The sequence below is a fragment of the Suricata suricatta genome, chromosome 6 (assembly GCF_006229205.1).
Source record: "Suricata suricatta isolate VVHF042 chromosome 6, meerkat_22Aug2017_6uvM2_HiC, whole genome shotgun sequence".
In the NCBI taxonomy this organism is placed as follows: domain Eukaryota; kingdom Metazoa; phylum Chordata; class Mammalia; order Carnivora; family Herpestidae; genus Suricata; species Suricata suricatta.
The window spans coordinates 42,123,914-42,147,093 of NC_043705.1; the positions used below are offsets into that span (position 1 = coordinate 42,123,914).

At 38.3% G+C, this 23,180-nt stretch overlaps 1 protein-coding gene across 1 annotated transcript in view; it reads right to left on the reverse strand.

Moving 5' to 3' along the window:
* Positions 1-23,180, reverse strand: part of DEPDC1B (DEP domain containing 1B) — an 85,825-nt gene that overhangs the window by 33,644 nt on the left and 29,001 nt on the right. Inside the window, exons 3-7 of the mRNA XM_029941363.1 lie at positions 17,098-17,233; positions 12,408-12,535; positions 11,650-11,780; positions 9,722-9,769; positions 5,149-5,289 (exon numbers count right to left, since the gene is read on the reverse strand). Coding sequence (XP_029797223.1) covers positions 5,149-5,289; positions 9,722-9,769; positions 11,650-11,780; positions 12,408-12,535; positions 17,098-17,233 — 584 coding nt within the window. The remainder of the gene's footprint in view (positions 1-5,148; positions 5,290-9,721; positions 9,770-11,649; positions 11,781-12,407; positions 12,536-17,097; positions 17,234-23,180) is intronic.

Genomic DNA, 23,180 nt, shown 5'->3' on the forward strand with positions numbered 1-23,180 from the left:
GAGCCATCAAGATGCCCCTGGATTAATTTCACTTTGCTCAACAAAAGCTGAAAGAGTAGCTTTTCATTTTTCATCATTTCTACAACCTCAATATCATCATAAAAATACTAAGTCTTCCTTTTCAAGAAAATGACAGGAAGCTTCAGTAGCCCCAGTGGTAACTTGTTTCTTGCATTTCAGAATGATATACTAGGGCTTATCCAATCATAGATAATAAAGATCTATCACAAGTTGTTTCACATAAAATAATCTTGGTATCATTTGAGAGAAAATATGGCTAGCTAGCAACATATGATTATCCTATCTTAATTTATACATTTTGCCAATGTTTTTGTATTTTTCAAAACAAAAAAAAATGAAACTTAGTAGGAAAACAAGTATAACCCACTGCTTTAAGTTTCATGTTCATATCTAGAAGTATAATAGGCATTACTGCCATTTATCAATTAAATAAACAGGGCCTAGAAAGGCAGAGTGATTCATCAAAGAAGGTACACTTCAGTCAACAACCAAGTTCCTTAGTTTGGAGATGTTTCCATTGGTAAAATAAGAATAAAATAATGAAAAGATAATAAACAGTCCACCAAATAACTTAGACAATTCATCTCTGAGACTTTTTCAATCAGAGAAACATGTCATTATTTAGCCTGATAGATGAAGGATGGGTGAATAAATAATTGAATCCTAAAAAAAATCCCCACTGTTCCTTATGATAAAAATAAATAAAATTAAAATAATATTCTATGTGATTAGAGATTAGGTGACATCTCAGCCATGAAGACCACATGACAGGTTCAGAGTTGTCAGTGCTTTGGATGACACCTACCTTTGTCACCCTCCTTCCCATTCTCCAGCGGTTACATCAGATTTCTGTTCTCAAATCATTACAAACACAAATTTTTATTTTTGCAAAGCAGAAATGATATTTCCACTAACATATGCAATGTTATCAATAAGCAAGGAGCTTCAAAAAAGAAGTGAAATATGAAGACTTTTGAAAGGGTCCAGTGTTCCCCAAAAGGCCAGTGGGATCATGTTTGTTCAGCCAGAGAATGAGAGACTCAAGAAGACCCAAGTTTTTGACCAACTAAAGGAATAAAAAAAAAAGTCAGTTTCATTTTCACTGAGAAGAGGTATAAAAAGGAAAAGGTTTATACTAAGGCAAAAGAATTCAGAGAACACATCAATTGGTAAGAACTCCCCGCCTAAACAAAGATATACTGAGAGGGACTATTTCTCTAGTGGCTTTTAAGTAAAGGCACACAAGTCACCTTTGTGAATGCTTAAAAGTAGACACAGATTCACCTACGTACAAGATGATGTCCTTCCCTACATGAAGAGTCCCAAACTGCTATAGCACTTTTATGACTTTTGCTTTTATGCTGAGAAAGTCCTCCACCCACCCCCAAACAGATAAGTATCAACTATATTTTAGATGTGCTTTTTACATTTAATTCTCTAATTCAGCTGGAATTTATCCTGATGAATGGTATCAGAAAAGTCTTAATTTCTTTTCCCAAAAATCTTATTAGCTATCCTAGTGATTACTGGTATATTTACAAATAGCTTAGGTATTTTGTTCCAGCCAAGGTATATCTAGATACTTCCATAAATTGCTATCTTGAAGGAGCACCTAACCCCAATTTATTCTGGCCACTGACATAACAGTCATTATTTTATTTGGAGGTGATTCGAAATCCTTACCTTGGCCCATCTACATCTTCAAAAGCTCCAGCCATAAGCCCTGGGTTCTCAGAGCAGAGACCACCACTAGCAAGAACTTTGTATTAACATGGGCAAGAGCCCTCGGTCTGGTCAAACTCACTAACCAGGCACCCTCTGAAAAAAATATGTTTTCCCTTAAGAACTACCACAAGATCCAGACCCTGAGAGAACGTGAAGAACCTAAGAGCGAGAGGCAAGAAGTCCAAGACAGCACGTAGCCCCAGAGGATCTCCTAGCAGTCATCAGTCAAAAGAACCAAAGATGGAAAGCTGACCCTTTAGAGGTCTCTAGGTTAAAAAAAAACAAAAACAAAAACATAGATCTCAACTATTTAGTTCAATAATCCAGTGAATTTTGATGACATTTTCTAAAATTGACATTTAGAAAGTAGGGAGCAGAAAAGAGCTACTCAGTATTCCAGCCTCTGAGCAAATAAACCAGGAGCCAAAAGCCCAAGTGCCTGCAGGGAGAGACAAAAGGGATAAACGAGCAAAGAGAGTCAAGTGAACTTGGCTTGAGAGTCTGAGAAGCAATGGAAAGCACTGCAAATTGGAGAGTGTGTCCCTGGAACACTTGCTCCTTCTAGTGGTGGCACGAGCCACACAGATGCAGCAGTTGCGCCCGTGAAAATTAAAGCCCAGAGCTGACACATTTTCCACTTTTTCTCTTCACAAATTTACAAATTCTTACGTGAATTTCCTGTTTCTTAAAGTTTGGCAATTAATTACACTTTCTTTTTAAAACACACAGGTCAGAGTGCCTGGGCGGCTCAGTCAGTTGAGCATCTGACTTGAGCCCAAAGTCATGATCTCATGGTTTCAGAAACTGGAGCCAGATTCTGTGTCTCCTTCTCTCTGCCCTTTCCCCGCTTGTTCTCTGTCTCTCTCTCGCTCTTTCTCTCTCTCAGAAATAAATAAACATTAACAAAACAAAATCAAAGCATAACACAGAGATCAAATCAAATGTATTTATAAGTCAGATTTGGCCCAAAGATCACCAGTGTGGGAACTCAGATCCAAACATTATACAACCCACAAGTCACCCAACTGTCCAAATACCATCCCTGCTGCTAAACCCTTCTGTGCTTCCAATGTGTCTCCATTTTCCCTCAATATGACAAATTAGGGCAAGCAACACAACTCAATGGATTCTAGCATACACATGGAAAGTGAGTGAAGGATGCCACACCATCTCATTCACCCCTTATTTAAGAGTCAGACAAATTCTACCTTAATAAGAAGCTGCTATTTTGGAAATGAGTTATGCTGTTTGGTCAGACTGCCAACCCAAATTAAATCATTTTCTAGTGATTACAGAATCATTCTTACATCTCCCCAAAAATAATGTTTCTTTTTTTGGTTTTTTGTTTAAGAACTCCTTGATTTTTTTTTTAAACGTACCAATCACAAACTGCTCTCAAGGTCACAGCTATTGCATCAAGCTAGGATTATTTCATTCTAGAAGCAAAAGAATAAACCTCAAAAAATCCATTAATTAAACTGAAAATCATTTCCACTGAAAATGCTATAGAATTTTTAGCTTCTACACAAAGTATGCTGATTACTACTTTATTACTTACTTATCTAATTGCATCCTACTGCAGTCCAAGTAACTCAAAAGGTTTGAAGAAGTGAGTCAACCACACCCAGATTCAACCTATATATCTGCTTTGAACACCCTTTCCCACACTCTTAACAGAATTACACTAGTAGATGATCTTCGTTGATCCTATAATGATCAAATTTATGTTAATCTAGAAGTCTTTATATTTCTTCTTTTACTACACAAGGATCTAAGGCATATGGTTTTGAATGCAAAATGTCTCAAACATGTCCACTTGAGAAGGACTGGATGAGAGAAGGATAATAAATCTTAACTACCCATACACGTTAGTCCATCCTTGCTAATAATTAACTGCCATAAATTCTCCAATCTATCCACCCTTCTCCACCCTAAACCCTGTATAAGTTATATTTTAGAGGGCAGCTGATTCTGACATCAATTTGGCAATAATCAGCTTTAATTCCTAGCAGAGAATAAATGAACAATTATGGTAGAATAGACCAATGACATCAGAAACACAGCTGATTCAAACTGGAATCTGTTCTCTAAAAAATGTTCCATGTACTTTTGTTTCCAAACCAGATTATTTTTACCACAGAACACTGTGAAAATGGAAAATGAGAAGAAAATCTAAGTAATGTTTATTCCAGTCTTTAGAATTCTTATTTTACCAGTGGCAGAATGGCAGCAATTGCCTAAAAGAATCTACTCAATGAGTCCAGATGCATGTTAAACAACAGCAAGTATTCATCATTAGGTATGATATTCAAAAAAACACAAGCACTTGATCCTCTTTAGTTGAAAACAAAATACCAAAATGGCCCAGTGGTCTCAAACTCCTGTAACAGGCCTAATCCTTTCATCTGTTCCCAGTATTAATCCCTCTAAAAACAAACTTATTCTTATGCACATGATTTATAGTTGTGTTTTGTTTCTTATCAGAAAACTTACAGAAACTTAAAATTTAAAGTACTGTACTATGATTTCAGGTAAATTACTCAAACATTGCTGACAGTTATTTCGTTAGGACACTGTGGTGGCATCCATACCTTCCAAGAGGAAAGATGGGAAGAAGGAGAAAGGGAAGAGAAGGGAAGGGAAGGGAGATAAGCCCCACAGTACCCAGGAAAAAGAGCATGCAAATGCCTACAAATTGACATAACGGAGTATGATACCCACATAATGATCAGTCATTAAAGGCAAACAATAAAACAATAATATTTATTGAACAATCACAATAGCAACAGGAAAATCTGATATTCAAGAAGAAAGGAACAATGTCAAAAAGGTCTATAGCAATAACATTGTCTTTTTTTTCCCTTTCTACCCTGCTTTTATGACACTGTAAATTCTGACATCTAGATCTATGTGAAGAATAGTAACAAGTTTCAAAGAATGATAAAATTACTATATTTATTTTTCATGTCACAAATAACAAATAGCCCTACAGAAACCTGTTCCTTTATGAAAAGAAATTAGATTTCTAAATGAAAATCTGTCTCCCATATATGACTGTTCACGAAGGCACATCCAGAGTAGTAGATCTACTTGAACAGTAAATGTCAAATTGACATTCTTCTCTACCAAAGAAGTACACTGTTTTGCACAAAAGTGACACATAGCATATTATTCTTTCTTAAGGAGTACAAACTATTGGCCCTTGCTTTGAGCTTCTTAATAGAGCTTAACCAATTTCTTTTCCTCCTTCATAGAACAGGACTGTAAGTAGGCAAACACCTCATCCATTTTTATTTCAGAAACACTATGGAGGTTTGACTAATGGAAATCTCAAGACACTGGAAAATGAAATGATTCAGTATCAATAATACAGACACACATTCATTATATATTCCAACTTACCTAATACACTGACAAAGGCATCAAAAAGATGAAATGTAAGAAGAGGCTCTTTCAAGTGACCGTAGTAATCTGCTATAGTTTTAAAGACATCTTTTTCAAATCCTAAATACATAGGCTGCTTCAAATCTGAGCAGTTAGGCCCTGTTAAAAAAAGAGAGAGAGAGAGAGAGAGAGAGAGAGAGAGAGAGAGAGAGAGAAGAAACATTACTGGGATGATCACTTATAAGGATGCTAATCCTTATCTGTGTGTACAGATCTTCAAGATCACAAAAGTTTTCATGGGAAAATTGACATTACATAAAAGGACTTTATACCTTTGCTTACACAAATACTCTTTATGTCTAAATCTAAATCTACTATAAAACAAGGAGGAAAATCACTGGCTTCTTTGCATTTTAAAAGAAGCCCACCCTTTCTTTTATATCCTTCTGAAAGGCATTTTTATTAAATGTACACAATGATTATTTTCTTTGAAATATTCGATGTTTTCCTAGGCTTGACACAGTTGACCAACATTATAATTAACGAGCATATGTAATAGACAAGTTATAAAGCAATTTTCAAAGCTTTTCAGTATTTTATCATTGCTATATTATGAAATTCTAGAATCAGAATTGAGTAAATAATTTCCACCTCTAACTAAACTATTTCAGACTAATAAAAATTTACACTCTTTTTCTTAAAGATATTCTAAAAAGGAGATTTTATACTGTGTCCTGTGATTCATTCTGATTGTAAAAACCTATTTGATTCTCAACCAACCTTCAAAAGACAGTGTATCAAGCAGAGTATATTCCAAAGTTAGGGTAACAATAAGAAGCCTGGAAAAATTTGGTCCCAGCCATATCCCCTGCAGACAGCAAGGGAAAGATCCAGTTGTATCTGGGACCAAAGAGGAACAAGAAGAAATGCCTAGCTCTCTGCAGATATAGCAGCAAATGCCCCCAAGAATCCACACACAGACCACAGAATGACATTGCCAAGTGGAGAGACAAACCAGAGATGCCCGTGCCTTGGGGAAATGGCAAGTGGCCTCATGAGGGAGAGTTTGGCCAGTCTTCTCAGTTTCTGTGACAGCATGGAAGAGAGAAGTGCAAGTGTACAGGCCAGTTCTGGGCCAGCGGAACACAAGACTAAACAACTATTCCAAATAGAGCTCTACCCTCAGGAGAGCAAAAGATAAAGCCAATAAAAACTCTTCATGAAAGAAAGCCTTCCACCAGCAGCACTGTAACTAAAGAGAAAGGATCAAACTAAAACAGAACAGATAAACATTCTGGGCCTTCACACTTCAAGGCCAATGGGACAAAGTAAAAATGGCTTTTTGTTGGTCTCCCTTAAAAACCCTCTTACCTTTTAATATTCTGTATATTTCTCATAAAATAACTTAGTTTGATTGACTAAAATAATGAAAATTATGAAAGACTTATGTGTGGTACCGTGTTAACCCGGCAGCCAACAGAGCCACCATTTTTGATTACTTCCTTCTTTGAAATACCCCAAGTTTCATCGATTTGAATAATTAGTTTAATGTCTCAGTAACCCATATAGCAGTGAATTACTCCCTCCCAAGATAAGCATGTGGCTGATTGTAAGCAGCTGTATCCCTGCACAAACATTTCATCATTCTGGTGAATAATATGCAAAAACAGTACAAAAAAAGTTTCCATACAAATGTATAGTAGACCTTATAAGGGGAGGCCATATTTCTAAGATCTTCTGTTTCTTAATCATCTTGAACTTCAGAATAACTTTTATAAATGTTACTCCTGACAGATCTTGAAAAAGACTTGTATCCATTTTTTAATTGAATCCTTGCAATATAGATGCATAAAGAAGAAAAACACAGTTAACCTGGTTTTATATTTAGTATCAGTTCATCATCCTATGACCAATTATGAAGCTGGCCAACAAGTTAAGTATGTAGGCCTATGCACACATGGTCTACCAAGGGACCTCAGAGAAAGAGGTAGGCAGCAAATTTACAGAAAAGGAGGGAAGAGACCTTCAAAATATCATATAAATCAGCCATCCTATCCTTTCTGTTCTCTATCATGTGATGGTAATGGGAATCTAGACTCAATATGGATGAGAAGTATAAGGAACAGGTCATGACTTTGATAGACTCAAAGTAAATTCAAGGGGCCAAGGAGAATTTGGAAAACTTAATAATTTCACAAAACTATTCAAAAGGATGCTCCTGCCCCTTGGTCACCTCTTCTGTCTTAGACACACAAATAAGCATTTTTATGGATATGCCAACTATCTGTAAACCACTGCACTTGATACATGTGAGGCATGTCCCTGTTCCCAAGAATCTCTACCTAATATAATACCACCACACACAGAGAACATTAGTAAGTTGCCCTTTACAGCTTTCTTCTCCATTGATAAATAATTCCAGTTATTCTAATATTTCTACAAAAGTTTTTGTGGCTTTAAATATACATCTTACTTGTGGGAAAAATTATACTCTTCATAATGTTTTGATCACCATTGTTTTCAATGTATCTGTATCATCAATTGCCAAATTCTTGGTTTGCCAGGAACTTAGAAATGGGTAATTTAACTTTGCATTTAGGTCTTCTATCTCATCATTGCCAACTCTGGCCAAGGACATAATTTAAATTTAATTTACCTCAGATGGATGAGCAGGAATAATAAAAAGCACTCTCTCAAGGTAATACCACTCTTCATCTTAGAGGCTCAAAAATATTAACCAAAACCAATGAAAATGTAATAGTTAAATACAGAGAACTTTGGCTTTCACACAAGCTAATAATTAGTATTCATATTCAGAATGACAGTATGTAATCACTGTCCACATATTATGACTGAGATTACCTACAGTAAGCTGCCTAGTTATCTTAATTTCATTCTATAATTAAATAAAACTAACACCAATTAAATAAATCATTCAGGATATACTAACTCAAAATTTTATTATACCTGTCTCTGAACATGCTGGTTCCACCCAATAGGTACCTCTATCAGGCCACCTGTGAGGCTTAAAGGTCTCATAGGCCAAATATCACCATTATTAGTCAGCCAAAAGAACCAGAATTCTCCTCATTAAAATCATTTGCTTGGGTTAAGCCTTCTAAAAATTCCCCAGAAAAAAAAAATGTTAGTGAGATACTATAATACATTTTTCACAGTGCCTATGGTATCTGATGACGTGGATATCATATGCCTGTGAAATGGACTGTGTGAGCCTATGAAAACCCTCAGAAGGACCACCCCAATCCAGGCCCCTTCATTTTACATCCAATTTCTGACACATCCCTTCTTGTTTCTCCACACGTAAGTTCTTCTCCTTCCAAGCCATCCTGCTTATCAGTCAGACTAGTCTAAACATTTCTTTCCCACTTAAACTGGTGTCCCATAAAAAGCCAATAGTAGATAGGATCTTCTGAGCAAACGGAGATGTAAATATAAGGATATTTAAGGATATATGTTTTAGGAATAAAATATATGCTTTCTTTAAAATACAATTTATTGTCAAATTGGCTTACATACAACACCCAGTGTTCATCCCAACAGGTGCCCTCCCCAATGCCTATCACCCATTTTTCCCTCTCTCCCAACCCCCATCAAACTTCAGTTTGTCCTCTGTATTTAAGCATTTCTTTTTATATATATATATATAGTTTATTGTCAAATTGGTTTCCATATAACACCCAGTGCTCTTCCCCACAAGTGCCCTCCTCCATGACCATCACCCCCTTCCCCTTTCCCCCTCCCTCTTCAGCCCTCAGATTGTTTTCAGTATTCAAGAGCCTCTCATGATTTGCCTCCCTCCCTCTCCCTACCTCTTCCCCGCCCCTTCTCCTTCCCCTTCTCATGGTCTCCTGCTAGGTTTCTCCTGTTAGACCTATGAGGGAAAACCTATGGTTTCTGTCCTTCTCCGCCTGACTTATTTCACTTAGCATGACACCCTCGAGGTCCATCCACTTTGCTACGAATGGCCAGATTTCATTCTTTCTCATTGCCATGTGGTACTCCATTGTATATATATACACCACATCTTCTTGATCCATTCATCAGTTGATGGACATTTAGACTCTTTCCATGATTTGGCTATTGTTGACAGTGCTGCTATGAACATTGGGGTACATGTACTCCTATGCATCAGCACTTCTATATCCCTTGGGTAAATCCCTAGCAGTGCTATTGCTGGGTCATAGGGTAGTTCTAGTTTTAATTAAAATATATGCTTTAGAAATGAAAATGTATAAACTTTCAACAGGCAACTATCTGTACAATATTATATTCAATATTATTAATTTTTCTTTACTATGACAAAACAGTCAGAAGAAGTAGTTTGAATAAATCTGTAGTGTGATTATAAGTACAAAGAAAAAACAGCACAAGATTCTTTTAAAAATGTTCTATAACTCGGCCCTTTCACGCAGTTGCAAATTCATCACTAAAAGCACACAAGTCCCAAAATAAGTAACTGTCAGTCTCACAGGTGTCAAGTCAATGTTCAGGCCATTGAGCAAAAATATTTTCTAAGTCAGGGCACTAATTTCTGTTAATCTCACAAAACTGGAGGATAATTAGTACTTACAATTTGCCAAACACTTCATAGCTGACAGTACCCAATGAGGAAGTTCTTCTGCAGAGAAATGAATATAAAAAGAAGATATTTTACTGAACTGCATATAACTCAAAGAATTATGTACATACATATTATCATAAGAATATATAACCTACCCAAATAATATGAACATATCTGCTAATTGCAAACCACAAATCACCTATTAATATAGCCAAATGTTTTTAAAAAATGGAAATTTTTATTTAGCAGCAGTGCTCCAATATATGCTTTTATAAAGATCATGCCTGCAAATTTCTCTAAGGATAAGATGCACTTTTTGAAGCTTTGGTGAAAAGTAGAAATCTGATAGTTTATTCGAAAGAGACAAACTCACAAAATCAGTTATTCTAGGGATTAAAGAAAGAAAAGAAAAACCAGAAAAAGCAAAAAGATTAATTATCAGTTATATTTGTGAAATCGGTTCACCAAACACCTAAAACAAAAAAGGTAAATTCTGTATGTCCAACGTCCAATATAAGTATCATTTTACACATTTCAATTTTCAAAATGTTTTTGGGTAAGAAACTTCTACTGATATACTAATATAGGCTATTCCTTTTCGGACAGCCTTAAAATAATAACTGTTAACACTGCTGCCACAAATCCCAGCTGAGCCTTCTTCCTGAGTCTCTCCCCTCCTGGCGCTGGCACAGACCTCTGATGAGGGACCATCACTAATGCTTCCCCTTCCCCGGTCTCTATAACTGCAAAGATGCTGATTGAACTGTGTGAGATCTAATGAACCTGAGGCTCTTCTTTCTGAAGAACCTGTCATCTAAGTGGCAGGTGAAAGTATTCATGTTTGCAACAAAGAATGCGGAAGGATTTTAGATATATTTCAAAGGCAACACCTCCATCATTCTATGTAACTTAATTTTATATGCTGATATTAATCTGACAACTCACAAGGTCACAAATTCATTTATTTCCTTAATATCCTCCATTCCCAACCAAACGGCTATATAAAAGAAGTGTTTCAAGTTTCAATGACACACTGTTCCTGATAGGAACAATGGCCTCGAAAAACCTCTTCCCCTCTCACAGCAGCTAAGGCTCCTTCTAGTAGAGGTCCCAGGAGACTCCAGCCCTAAATTAAATAATAATTTATAAAAACCCAAATGTACTATACCATCTTCCTACTTCCAAAGGTCATTCTAGTTCCAGCTATCTCCAGGACCAAGGGTTAGAAGTAAAGGAAGAACCATTCAAAAAAACCATCTAATTCTGGTCCATCCCTGACCCAAGAGAAGGAAGCTTTAAAATCAGTTCAGGGATTCTGGCCCACCATGCATACCGTAACCTTACTTTTCCAAAAACCCAGGATAGGCAGCTGCCTAATGGCTTTTTTTCCTGATCTGTAAAATGGCTTGGAAGAAAAGGTATAAAGAAATTGAAGCACTTTCAGCATTTAAAGAACTACCTTTATTAAAAACAACAACAACAACAAAAATGACATAAACCAAGACTATTCTGGAAAATCTACCATAGAGATGCTATAATAAAAAGATCAGTGAGAACCTAAAATCAATCACACTCACCTGAAACCTAATAACAGTCTCCAAGACCCAGTTGCAAACTGACTTAAGCACTCAGGTCTTAAACTTACTTACTTTTCAGGGATTTTCTGTGAATAATACTGAACCACTTAATTCTCAGTGTGGTTAACATTGAACTAGCCTCTGGATGGACTGTGCTGAGGTTTTGACTCATGGATATTCACCTTTCTATGACATGTCCTTAATCCACAATCATTTCAAAGGCATGAAAGTGAGACAAGGCTATGCATAACGAGGAGATGCACTGACTGAGGGTTTGGGGAATGGTCAAAAAGAAGCTGAGGGACCTATGCAGCCAGCATAGTGGGTCAAATGGGACCACAATGGTTTTTATGCACTTACTTGACTTGTCATCAAGGATGACAACTCCCTGTTTGCTCACGCTATATACATTATGGATGATGAACTTGGAGTTGACCAGTTTACTATCTAAGACTTCTTCCAAAGAATCCAGGCCAAGGACTTTCTGTAAACTGAAAAGATATATGATAATTAATTACTTTTTAAAAAATCATTATTACCCAAAAACCTGGCATGTAAAAATATCAATCTTCAAAATATGCTGCTTTCAGGCATTTATACAATCTTTGGCAAAAAGGATAGAAACTAAATATGATAAAATAAATTTAAAAGATCCTTTGGCCATTAACATATTACTTCACTAATTTAATATCATAACACCTTAAATGCCAGGAAAATGATTTCATAAGATACAATAAAGAGAGAAAATAGCTTATCCAATGATGGGAAACTGCAAGTAGTACATGTTTTTGAGGGAAAGAAAATGCTCTATAAAATCATTTACCTATAGTACAGCAAGTATCTAGATGAAATTAAACACTGTGTTTCATTAAATATAGAACTTCAGTGTCACTAGAAAGCTTTAAGAACCTTTAAACTCCTATTCTTAACTGTCATATAAATGACAAGAGAAAATTCCCATAATTCATTTAAATTATGTTTGCTAAGCAGCATAGCTGCAAATAAAGCAAAATTAAGCTTTTAATACATAATTTCAGAATATTAAATATGCAGAGAACAGAAGAGAAGCAAACTACAAAAAAGCACTCAAAGTTCTCATTAATATGAAATGCACACACTATGATAATGTCATAGACTTCCAGATCTCTTCCACGTTGTCCTCCGTCAGCTGTCGGCGGTGGACCAGACGGCAGGCCGGCACCTCTCCGATAGCAATGCTGTGACGCTTGTACCACATCTCCGAGTTCTAATTGGGGGCAGGTGGGAAGGAAAAGAGAATAAATATTTCAATAGGCAGTGGTATGAGAAATTTCTTTGACTTGGTTATTTGTAATTTGATTTAAATACTAACTAGAAACATACACTTTCTTTATACTGAATGCAGAGAAGTATAACTGTTAAAGATCAGGTCATACTATAAATGAGGATTCATAAATTGCAAAAGAACTATGGCAAGAAACATGACACTGACTAGCTATTTTTTCCTGTGGGAATTCCAACTAATCAACGAGGTAGACATGAAATAAAATTGTATTAAATCAAAATTAAGTCAAAGAACACCTATCCATATTCACACACTGTCCGAACTGAGTGATTGTTTAAAACAAAATTAAAATCTATTACTTTCAAGAAGTCTTTTTTTTTTAATAAGCAAAAATCAAATAAGGACAATGTTGAAGTGCAGCCCCCAGATCTGAGGCAACTGCAGAAAGCAGGAAAAACAAGACAGGACAACTGGAGATAGTAGAAAAAAAAACTAAAATTCAGAGAGGTTAAATAATTTGCTCAAAATCACACAGTTTTGCCAGTGCAACATTCTTGGTATCTCCTTTCTCCCATAGGCTACTAGATATTTCACTCTCAAAACTTCCTTTTTATGATCACAAAGAGAAATGTTGAGGTTTTACAGAAAAAAACATGTAAGAAATCATTGACAAAGATTTTCTATAATAGTTTTTTACAACAGTATCATCAAAGAAAAATCTTATAAATTTGGATGAAAGGAGCCAGAAAGTTGTTTTATGATTTTGTTTTTGGAGAATTACTGAATTACAGAATAAAGTCGACAACCAAGTGGACCATTTGCCTGGCAAATCTACTTCCAAAGGTTACCATAAAGAAATACCACAGAGATACTCAACTATTTATCTGTAAAGACATTGCCCGTTACATCGCTTACCAGAAAACTAGAAACATGGTATATATCTAACAGTTAGGGACTAGATACATAAAATATATTACTTTTATATCAGACAAGATACAGATATTAAATATGGTGTCAAGTGTTTAATAACATGAAAAAAGGGGGTGACTGCGTGGCTCATTGGTTAAACATCTGACTCCAGTTTCGGCTCCGGTCATGACCTCACGGTTCATGACTTCAAGCCCTCATCACGCTCTGGGCTGACAGTGTGGAGACTGTGTGGGATATTCCTATTCTCTCTCTCTCTCTCTCTCTCTCTCTCTCTCTCTCTCTCTCCCCCCTCCCTTCTGTCTCTGCCCCTTCCCTGCTTGTGTTCCCTCTCTCTCCATCTCTCAAAATAAATAAACAAACTTAAAAATAATAACATGAAAAAAGAAGCAAAACATTATTCTAAGTGAAGAACAAAGGCTACAAAAAGCTCAACATGATCTCATTTGGGGGGGCAATATGCACAGGAAAAAAAGGGTACAGAAGAAAAATGTTAGTATTAATTCTTTCCAGAAGACATCACTGGTGATTTATTTTCTTTCATCTCTGCCTGAAAACAATGCTACTGAATAAGCGAATCACAGCAGCAGTAGTTAACCGTTACTGACTACCTGTGAGCCAGACAACATTTTAAGCACTTTATAGACATAGACTCACTTGATTCTCACAACAAGCCTACCCCAGAGGGTACTATTATCATCTCAGTTTCACCAATAAGAAAACTGAGACACAAACACAATGACTAAAACAGAGAAATAAATCGAAATAACTAGTAAATGGAGGAGCCAAGATTCAAACCCTGTAGTCTGGCTCGAGTCCACAATCTTACTTTCCACATTATACTGCCCCTCAGCAAACACATCAGTTTTATTTATTGTTATTATATTTTTTCATTTGTTTAAGTGGGTAGGAAAGAGAAAAGACAGGATTCAACAAAAACAAAAACCACCAAGCAAAGAGGGAGCAAAGATAGAAACAGGAAAATAAAATAGAAGAAATGAATGATGAGCTGAAATTCTTTAAGAAAGATGAAGTTTCTTTACTGACTATTCACCTCATCATTCTAGAACCTACCTACACCAAGGCCCAAGTGGGGAACAGATCTGTCTCTGCCATTCTTCCTTTGGACAATGCTCAAGGAGCAGCAGCCTAGGCTTTGCTGGAATTACAATGAGCAGGGAGCTCAAACCTCTACCACCTGAATTAAGGGGGAATTACAAGAGAGGCCGAGAAAACGATCAAAATAAATATAGGTACAGATGACTGGGAAAGGATAAGCTTTAGGGAAAAATGGTTGATGACTCTAGGATACTGGCATATCACCGCAGGGCTCCTGAAAAATTAGAAAATTGAAAAGAGTAGAAGTCATTGTCACCGGATCATTAAAGTATGCTAATGAGCATTTGGTCTTTCACAGGTGACACCAGGAATATTACAACTTCATAGAACCAAGTGGAATAGAAAAGAGAAGTTGTCATTATCAATGACATAAATATACATTAATTTAATATGGGATTGTAAATCCTTTGTATAAACAACACTGGATGACCTTATAATGAAAAAAAAGTCTGTTGAATGACCAGTTTACCAGAGGGGTCATATTAGATGTTTAAATGCAAATGTTAAGGGGCGCCTGAGTGGCTCAGTCAGTTAAGCGTCCAACTTCAGCTTAGGTCATGACCTCATGGTTCATGAGTTCGAGCCCCACATTGGGCTCTGTGCTGACAGCTCAGAGCCTGGAGCCTCCTTCAGATTCTCTGTCTCCCTCTCTCTCTCTGCTCCTCCCCAACTCATGCTGCCCCCCCCTCTCAAAAATAAATAAAAGCATTAAAATTTTTTAATAAATAAATAATAAAAAATAAATGCAAATGTTAAAAGAAAAACATGTACCTGATCTCATGGAGCTTATATTTTAATTTTCTCTGGGACAAAAACTATCAACTAGACCTTAATTAAATACTTATTAGGAATGAATTAAAAGTCCTCAGATACCCTAAGTCACTCGACCCTGTTTTCTAATTATCTATTTTTATTTGTAGGTTTTACTAGACTATGAGCCTTTTAGAGTGAAAACTATATCACCTATGACTGCTTCTGTGGAGCCTAGCACTTGCATGGCCCACAGTGGACACTCACTGTATCTTTAGTGAATGAATAAATTAATGACCTCCAAATATGATCCTGCCTTTAAGTTCCAGGATCATTGTCTCCATCTGCTTGTGAGACACCTCCATTTAAGATGAGCCAGGTTTATCACCAACCATATATTTTTTTAGTTTTTAAAAAATGTTTATTTATTTTAGAGACACGGAGACAGAGCACAAGCAGGGGAGGGGCAGAGAGAGCCAGAGACAGAAACTGAAGCAGGCTGCAGGCTCCGAGCCGTCAGCACAGAGCCTGATGTGGGGCTCGAACCCACAAGTTATGACATCATGACCAAGTCGGACACTCAACCGACTAAGTCACCCAGGTGCCCCACACCAATCATATTTACAACCAAATTCATCACCATCCTGACAAACCTACAAGCCCTTAAAGGAGTCCTTATTTCTGTCATTGGTGCCACTCTCTTTCTAGAATTATCTTTGATAAAGCCTAAGCTTCTTAGCTATTCTCTTCGAGAAGACAATCCCTTTTAAAAAAACAAACGCTTTTTCTTTTAGTTACATTGCCTAGAAATGTTTACATCCCATCTTTGCAAACATACGTATGAACTGGACATCTAATCCTGTTAGACTAGACTAACTTAAAACACAGGTGTGAATACAACTCTTGAAAAATGCCAATTAAAAGTCCTTCTTTGTAATTTATTTTTTAAAATTTCTTAATCACGGTAGTCTTCTACTGGGAATATTTGAAGGAAAATGTATATCCAAAAGATTAGTTTACTCCACAACACGCTTAGGTTTTCCAAAACTGGCCGAGTCCACCTTTGTTCGCATATGGCGTCAGGGGTCATTCCACAATACTTCACGCCCTAGTCTTCTCACTTTCCATTGGTAATAAAACAAAATTCAGGGGCGCCTGGCTGGCTCAGTCGGTTAAGCATCCGACTTCAGCCCAGATCATGACCTCACGGTTCATGGGTCTGAGCCCCGCATCGGGTTCTGTGCTGACAGCTCAGAAGCCTGGAGCCTGTTTCAGATTCTGTGCCTCCCTCTCTCTCTGCCCCTCCCTGTTCTCACTCTGTCTCTGTCTCAAAAATAAACATTAAAAAATTTTTAAAAAAAATTTCAGGAGGAAACAAAGGAGAAAAAGAGTAAATTCTAAAACACAGAGAAAAGGAGTTTATAAGAGAGTTGTAACAGAAACCTGCTTCCTCTGAACATATGAAAATAGCTACTGTATATATGTCAAAGTGTCAACAGGCAAGAGTGAAAAAGTTTAACAGCTGTTCTCTTATCTATTGACACATAAGATGTTATTTTACAGTACTTTCAGACCATTGTTCCTAAGGGACCCGTGGAAAGAAGACTAAAGCTGGAGGTTCACAGATCATATCCTGTTTCTGGTAGCTTCTAGACCAGCCCCCACCCGCCTCCGCCCCCGCCTCCGCCTCCGCCTCCAGCACTCCCGCCATCCCACCATCCCACCCACTCTTTTAGTGACACACTTACCATCACAAGTGGCCTCACGGGGATGTTCTCCTGTGACGTCCCTGGTGGGGGCTCATTCCACTCTGGAAACTTTATAACATCTTTTTGGTATGCAGATTTCTTTGGATATGGTTTCAGAGGTGAGGAAGGAGGAAATCTAAAATCCAAGAAGGAAATCTCTATTGTTGCAGTCGATGGGAAACAGAGATACTTTAATAGTCCCATTTCTTGTATCCTTGAAAATTTACATAATTCCAAACATCAGGTAATAAATGAATTCACACTCAAGTTACTACACATGGCTAACTGTACCCAACATATGATTTTTTTCAACGTTCATTCATTATGGCTACCTGATAACATTTATGAAGAAAAACAGGAACCGAATCTGTGACACATTAAACAAATAAAATTTGTTCTCTTAGTAAATGATTTTCATGATTAAAAATGTTCTTACTGGGCTGCTGGGGCAAGCCATTTCTTCCACCCAGCTGGAAATCCTTAGCTCCTCACAACTCTCTGAAATGTATGGGTGGTACATGTGTAAAAGAAAATATGGACAGATGAATCCTAAGTGATACTTGCTGAGACAGAGTATATCAGCACACGAATCTTTTAGCCTAATGTTCATTTTTGTAACTATTTCAAAAGAAGGTTAAATCAACCCTCTTTCCCTTGCATACGGAACACTTCACGGTGAGACGGAAGACGGTGAGACGGAAGGCATAAGGACATTGGACAGTGAAAGCTGTCCAATGTCCTTATGCCTTGTGATCCCTCCTCTGTCCCTCTACCTCCAAGTCACTGGCAGCATCCCTCCTTGGACTGACACAGAGAAGCCTAAATACACTAACTCTCTTTAAGTCAGTCTAGACCATACCTGATAAAGAACAACAGGAAGGTAACTAGATACATATTTTCTTCAGAATAAGTTTTCCTGTTAGTTTATTAGAAAAAGATAGGCTGCATTACAGTGAAAAAACTCTAGTTCTTAATGTTGAAATGGATGTCAGTAGTTTACTTTTTATTTACTTAAGCCAAAATAAAGGTTTAAAAATCTCATCCATGATACTCATAGGAAAAATAATCCAAATAAACTATAAAGATCTTAATCTGAAGGCAAATGCAGACAGAAGTAAAGAATTTTTAAAGGCCTATAGTTTACCAAAAGAGTTTGTACTGAGGTGAATCAGAAGTATCACAAATAATAAGCACTATAGAGGAAAATTTCAAAAATAGTCACAATAGACTTGCTATGGGATGGCTAGGGGCACCTGGGTAGCTTAGTCGGTTAAGCGTCCGACTTCGGCTCAGGTCATGATCTCGCAGTTCGCGGGTTCGAACCCAGCCTCAGCATCTGTGCTGACAGCTAGCTCAGAGCCTGGAGCCTGTCTTTGGATTCTGTGTCTCCCCCTCTCTCTCTGGCCCTCCCCTGCTCACGTGGTCTCTCTCTCAAAAAGAAATAAAAACATTAAAATATTTTAGTAAAAAAATAAATAAAATAAATAAACATTAAAAAAGGGATGGCTAATAAAGAAGTTCAGTTTCATCTTCTTTGAAAAAAATATCCAATGACTACGCTTTACTTGAAAAGCCAATGAGAAAAAAAATGAAATCATTAAATCAAACTAAAGACAAATAAAGTTTCTGCAGTTCTGATGTGGAGAACTGCGGTTGAAGAGATACCAGGGAGTACCCCTGCCTTCGCCCTGGGAAGATGAGGCCTTTGCCGTAACACCTGCAGCTGTCAACAGCAGATGCGGTGTCTCTGCCGCAGCCCGGCCACAGATGAAATGCAGAAAAGCTCCCTCTCCTGGAGTGCTTTTATTGTGTGCACTGAACATTTTCCAGTTAATTCTAACACTTTGATCATATCATCTTCAAAGTCTGTCAGAGATGATCTAATCCAAATGTCACATGCTTTACTTAAGGAAATCAAGGTCCAAAAGAGGAAAGCAACTTATTAAAAGACTCACAACTATTTGGCCAAATGAACAAACCATCTTGCACAAAAGATTTGCAAGCCCTTTACTTAAAGGACATTATAAAACTATTGAAAGACAATAATGAAGTAAATTGATAGATATATCATGTTGGTAAATAAGATTCAATATCAATATTCAACAGGAAAATGGCAATGTCAATATTCCTCATGGAGACACATACTTACAGAGAAATTCTAATAAAAATATAAAAATTTTTAATAAAACATGATAAACTGATTCCAAGTTTATGTGGAAATGCAAGAGGCCAAAAGTAATCAAGACATTCTTAAGGAAGAAGACCAAAGTGAGGTGACTGACCCTACCAGCTATCAAGGCTAATTAAGGTAAAACAGTAGGGCTATGGGTTCTCAGCCTCAGCATGACTGACATTTGGGGCTGGATAATCTGGTGGTGGGAGCTGTCCTGTGTACTGTGGGTTGTTCAGCAGCATCCTTGGTCTCCATCCACTAGATGTTGGTGCCAAACCTTCCCAGGTGTGACAACCAAAATGATTTCCACACATTGTCCCAGAACAATGGCCCCAGTGGAAAATCACGGGCCCGGACAGATGACCTACAACAAACATACACATTTATTTGGAAACCTGGTTTATGAAAGACCAGACATTACAGATCAGTGAGAAAGTATGGACCGTTCAATAAAGAGTTCTGATCCAAGAGTTCCACATACGGGAAATGTGAGATTGCACTCCTGCTGCAAACTGCACCTCCAAAGATGTTTTACAAAGGCAATTCCCACCCACATGCTTCTCTGCAAGTGATCTTGCCACTACCTATCAAAAGATAGAGTGTGTTTCTCTGCTCTTTTGAGTCTGGGTGAGACCCCTCAGGGGCTTTGATAACTAGAAGATGGCAAGAGTTAAGAGTGTGCCTGTTCTACAGCCTATACTTGCTTCAGACCATTAAGAAATAAATTTTATACTTCAAGTGTGGGGGGGGGGGCGGGGAAAGAGTTCGCCAGTTCTGGGCACTAGCCCTTACCTGGCCTGGAATGCCCTTCCTGCCTCTTAGAGCTCCTGCTCTTCTTGCCAAGCTCCCTCTTATAGACTAGCCATCATGTAAAGAAGTGGGACCACCCTGAGACCAGCATACTGTGAGGCACCTAACCATCAAAAAGAGGCCTTAGAAGATGAGACCCTGCATGGAAAGAAACTTGAGGTCAAGGTGCATGGCAGTCCAGACTTGTGCATGCAGAGGTCACCATGGAGGTGGATTTCCCAGCCTTAGCAGTCCCAACCGCTGTCCAGCTAACACGTCCCAAACTCCTGACTCACAAAATTATGTAAAAATAACAACTGTCTTAAGCCACTACATTTGGGCAGGTTTTGTTACACACAACAGTAAGCTGAACAGAAATTTATTTGTATCAGAATAAGCAGTCAGTGGACCTCTGAAGGGCCTCAGAGAGACCTGTTACTGGGGCATGGAAGGACTGTGAGGAGGCTGAGGTCGGAGGTGTAGGAAAGACCCACACTGCCTACTGGCATCAATTCCAGTCAACATTGTCCCCTGCAGTGACATGGAAAACAATAACGGTGGACTTGGATAAGGACTTTTCCAGGATGAATGCTCAAAGTGCCAACTGGTCTCTTTCAGTCTTGATAACAAGGGATGGACGGAGATAAACTAAAGAAGGACCACTTCAAATTTTAAGCAGAATTTAGAGAAAACATAAAAGAGTCATGACTTGATTAAAAATGAAACTATTTCTCATCCCCAGTCTCTCTCAACAAAAGGTTCTCAAAGTAAAAATGGTCTTATGACCAATATCAAATTCAAGATGTTTCTAGTAAAACATGGTCCCTGGGTAGTCATGTGTGTGGCTATAAAACTTTTACTATAACCTTAAAAAGATTTAAGGCAGGACCTTACAGATCATCTTGGTTAAAGTTAGATTTTAAGAATCTTGAATTGTATTGTACCATGGCAGACTTATAAGTAGCCCAGGTTGAAAAGAGTCTGTTTCAAAGACACTTTGTGACCTTTGTCTAATGGAATAAATCACAATAAAATTCACAGAAAAGCCACAGCATTTTGAAGACAATAACACTAGCAGAGGGGAGGAGCCAAGATGGCGGAGAGGAAGGGAGCTCTATAAACTTCATCTGCCCCATCGATCGAACTGAGAAGGACATTACTCTCATCTGCGAGAGCGGAAGGAGAAAATACGGACTCCAGAAGGAAGAGAACCTGAAGGATACCTGAGTGACTGAGTGCGAACTGGGGAGATTGGAAAACGGGCCAGCCCGAGACGAGCAGGGGAGGTGGCAGCCCTAGCCCAACGCGGGGCAAGCGCGTGGAGCCCAAAAGACAAAGGGAAGAGACAGAGAGACTGAACACGCTCACAGTACTGTCTCTGGGAAAGAGGTAAAGAATGCTTAACTGCGCTTGGAGAAGCTCACTCCATAGATAACTGCTGGGTAGCCTAAATCCCGAACCCAGTTGGCGCAAGGGAAGGAACAGCTTCCAGCCCTGCGCCAACTTGGCAAGGAGTTGGCCACCACTGCAGTGGCAGTGTCAGGGGTGCTCACTTCGACCTCGATTTTGGGAGCGGGAGCACGCACCTCATTTCCACGGTGCATCTCGCTCCTAGCATTGGCCGCGCGAACCCTGAATCCCAGGTGCCAACAGGGGAAAAAAATAGCCCCCACCTCTACACGATCCCTGCAGAGTTGGTGGCAGTGGAGACCTGGGTGCACGTCCAGGCTGCAGGAGCTCCCAGCTCATTTCCAGCAGCTCCCGGTGCTGCCTCCGACAACAGCTATGCCCTCATTCCTCCCCCAACGTTAACGTGATCCCTGCCGGGGGTTGGGTCTGCGACGGTGAGCAGGCACATCACCTCCTGCTGCGCATCTCGCCCCAGGCAGGGGCATCAGAAATCCCAGCCTGAGCCAAGGCAAATTGATTCCTCCCCCTAAGAAGCCAACAACCAAAACAAAAACATCTCATCTGTGGTAGCATAAAAAGTGCATGGACTGGAACTTTGAACCAAGGCAGGCCTTGAAAATACAACTTGGCTCAACCGCGGCAAAAGGAGATCGGACTCATTAGAGTGGCCTACAGTTCACAGTTCAGCAAAGCTTGGTGGGACGCCTGCCTATCTAATCTCTGCAGATACCAAGAAGGAACCTCTGAGAGCAGCCTCCAAGACCTACCACATCAAACCACGCCTATCCAAGAGGGGGAGCTGCCATTTTTGTTTTTGGTTTTTTGTTGTTGTTGTTGTTGTTGCTTTTTTTTAAATTTTTTTTTCTTCATTTTTTTCTTTTCGCTTTTTTCTGTACGTATTTGTTATTATTATTACTTTTTTTACTTAAATTTTTTAAATTTTTTACTCCTTATTTTCTTTTCTCCTTTTGCCCTTTTTTTTTTTCTCTTTTCTTCTTTATATAGGAGAATATATCTCATCCCTACCTCTCCCCTCAACTGGTCATACACTTTTAGACTGTCCACTGTCCTTTGTTGTCTCTGACCCCCTTTAATTTTTTTTTAATTTTTTTCTTCTTTTTCTTTTTCTTTTATTTTCCTCTTTCCGTCTCATTCCTCTCCATTCTCTTTATTTCTTTCCCCCTGTTAATGTGTTTGTTTGTTTGATTCGTCTGTGCGTTTCTGTGTTACTGTTCCCTCTGTGTGTGTCTGTCTGTTCTCCTTCTTAGGGCTACACCAAGAAACAAGCCAAAGTGTGCAAGACAGCAAGTCCCAAATACTGCTGAGTAGGGAAATAAAATATTCAAAGGCACACCAAGAGAAACTGAGAGACACCATTAAAAGAATATTTCCTGAAACGACAGGCCCTGGACAGTCAATAGGCCTCCTTTAACAGAGAAATATTAACAGGTGCACAGTGCACAACGAGCTTTCTAAAAGTGACAAGAGACAGAAAACTAGCAAAAATGACAAAACGAAGGATCTCTCCCCTGAAGAACCTCCAAGAGGAAGTCACAGCCACAGAACTGCTCAAGACAGATCTAGATAACATACCAGATCAAGAATTTTAAAAAACTTGTCATAAAATTAATCGCTGGGGTTGAGAAAAGCATCAAAGAATCAACTGATGAGTTAAAAAAGGCTATAGGTGAGGTGAAAAACAAACTGGAGG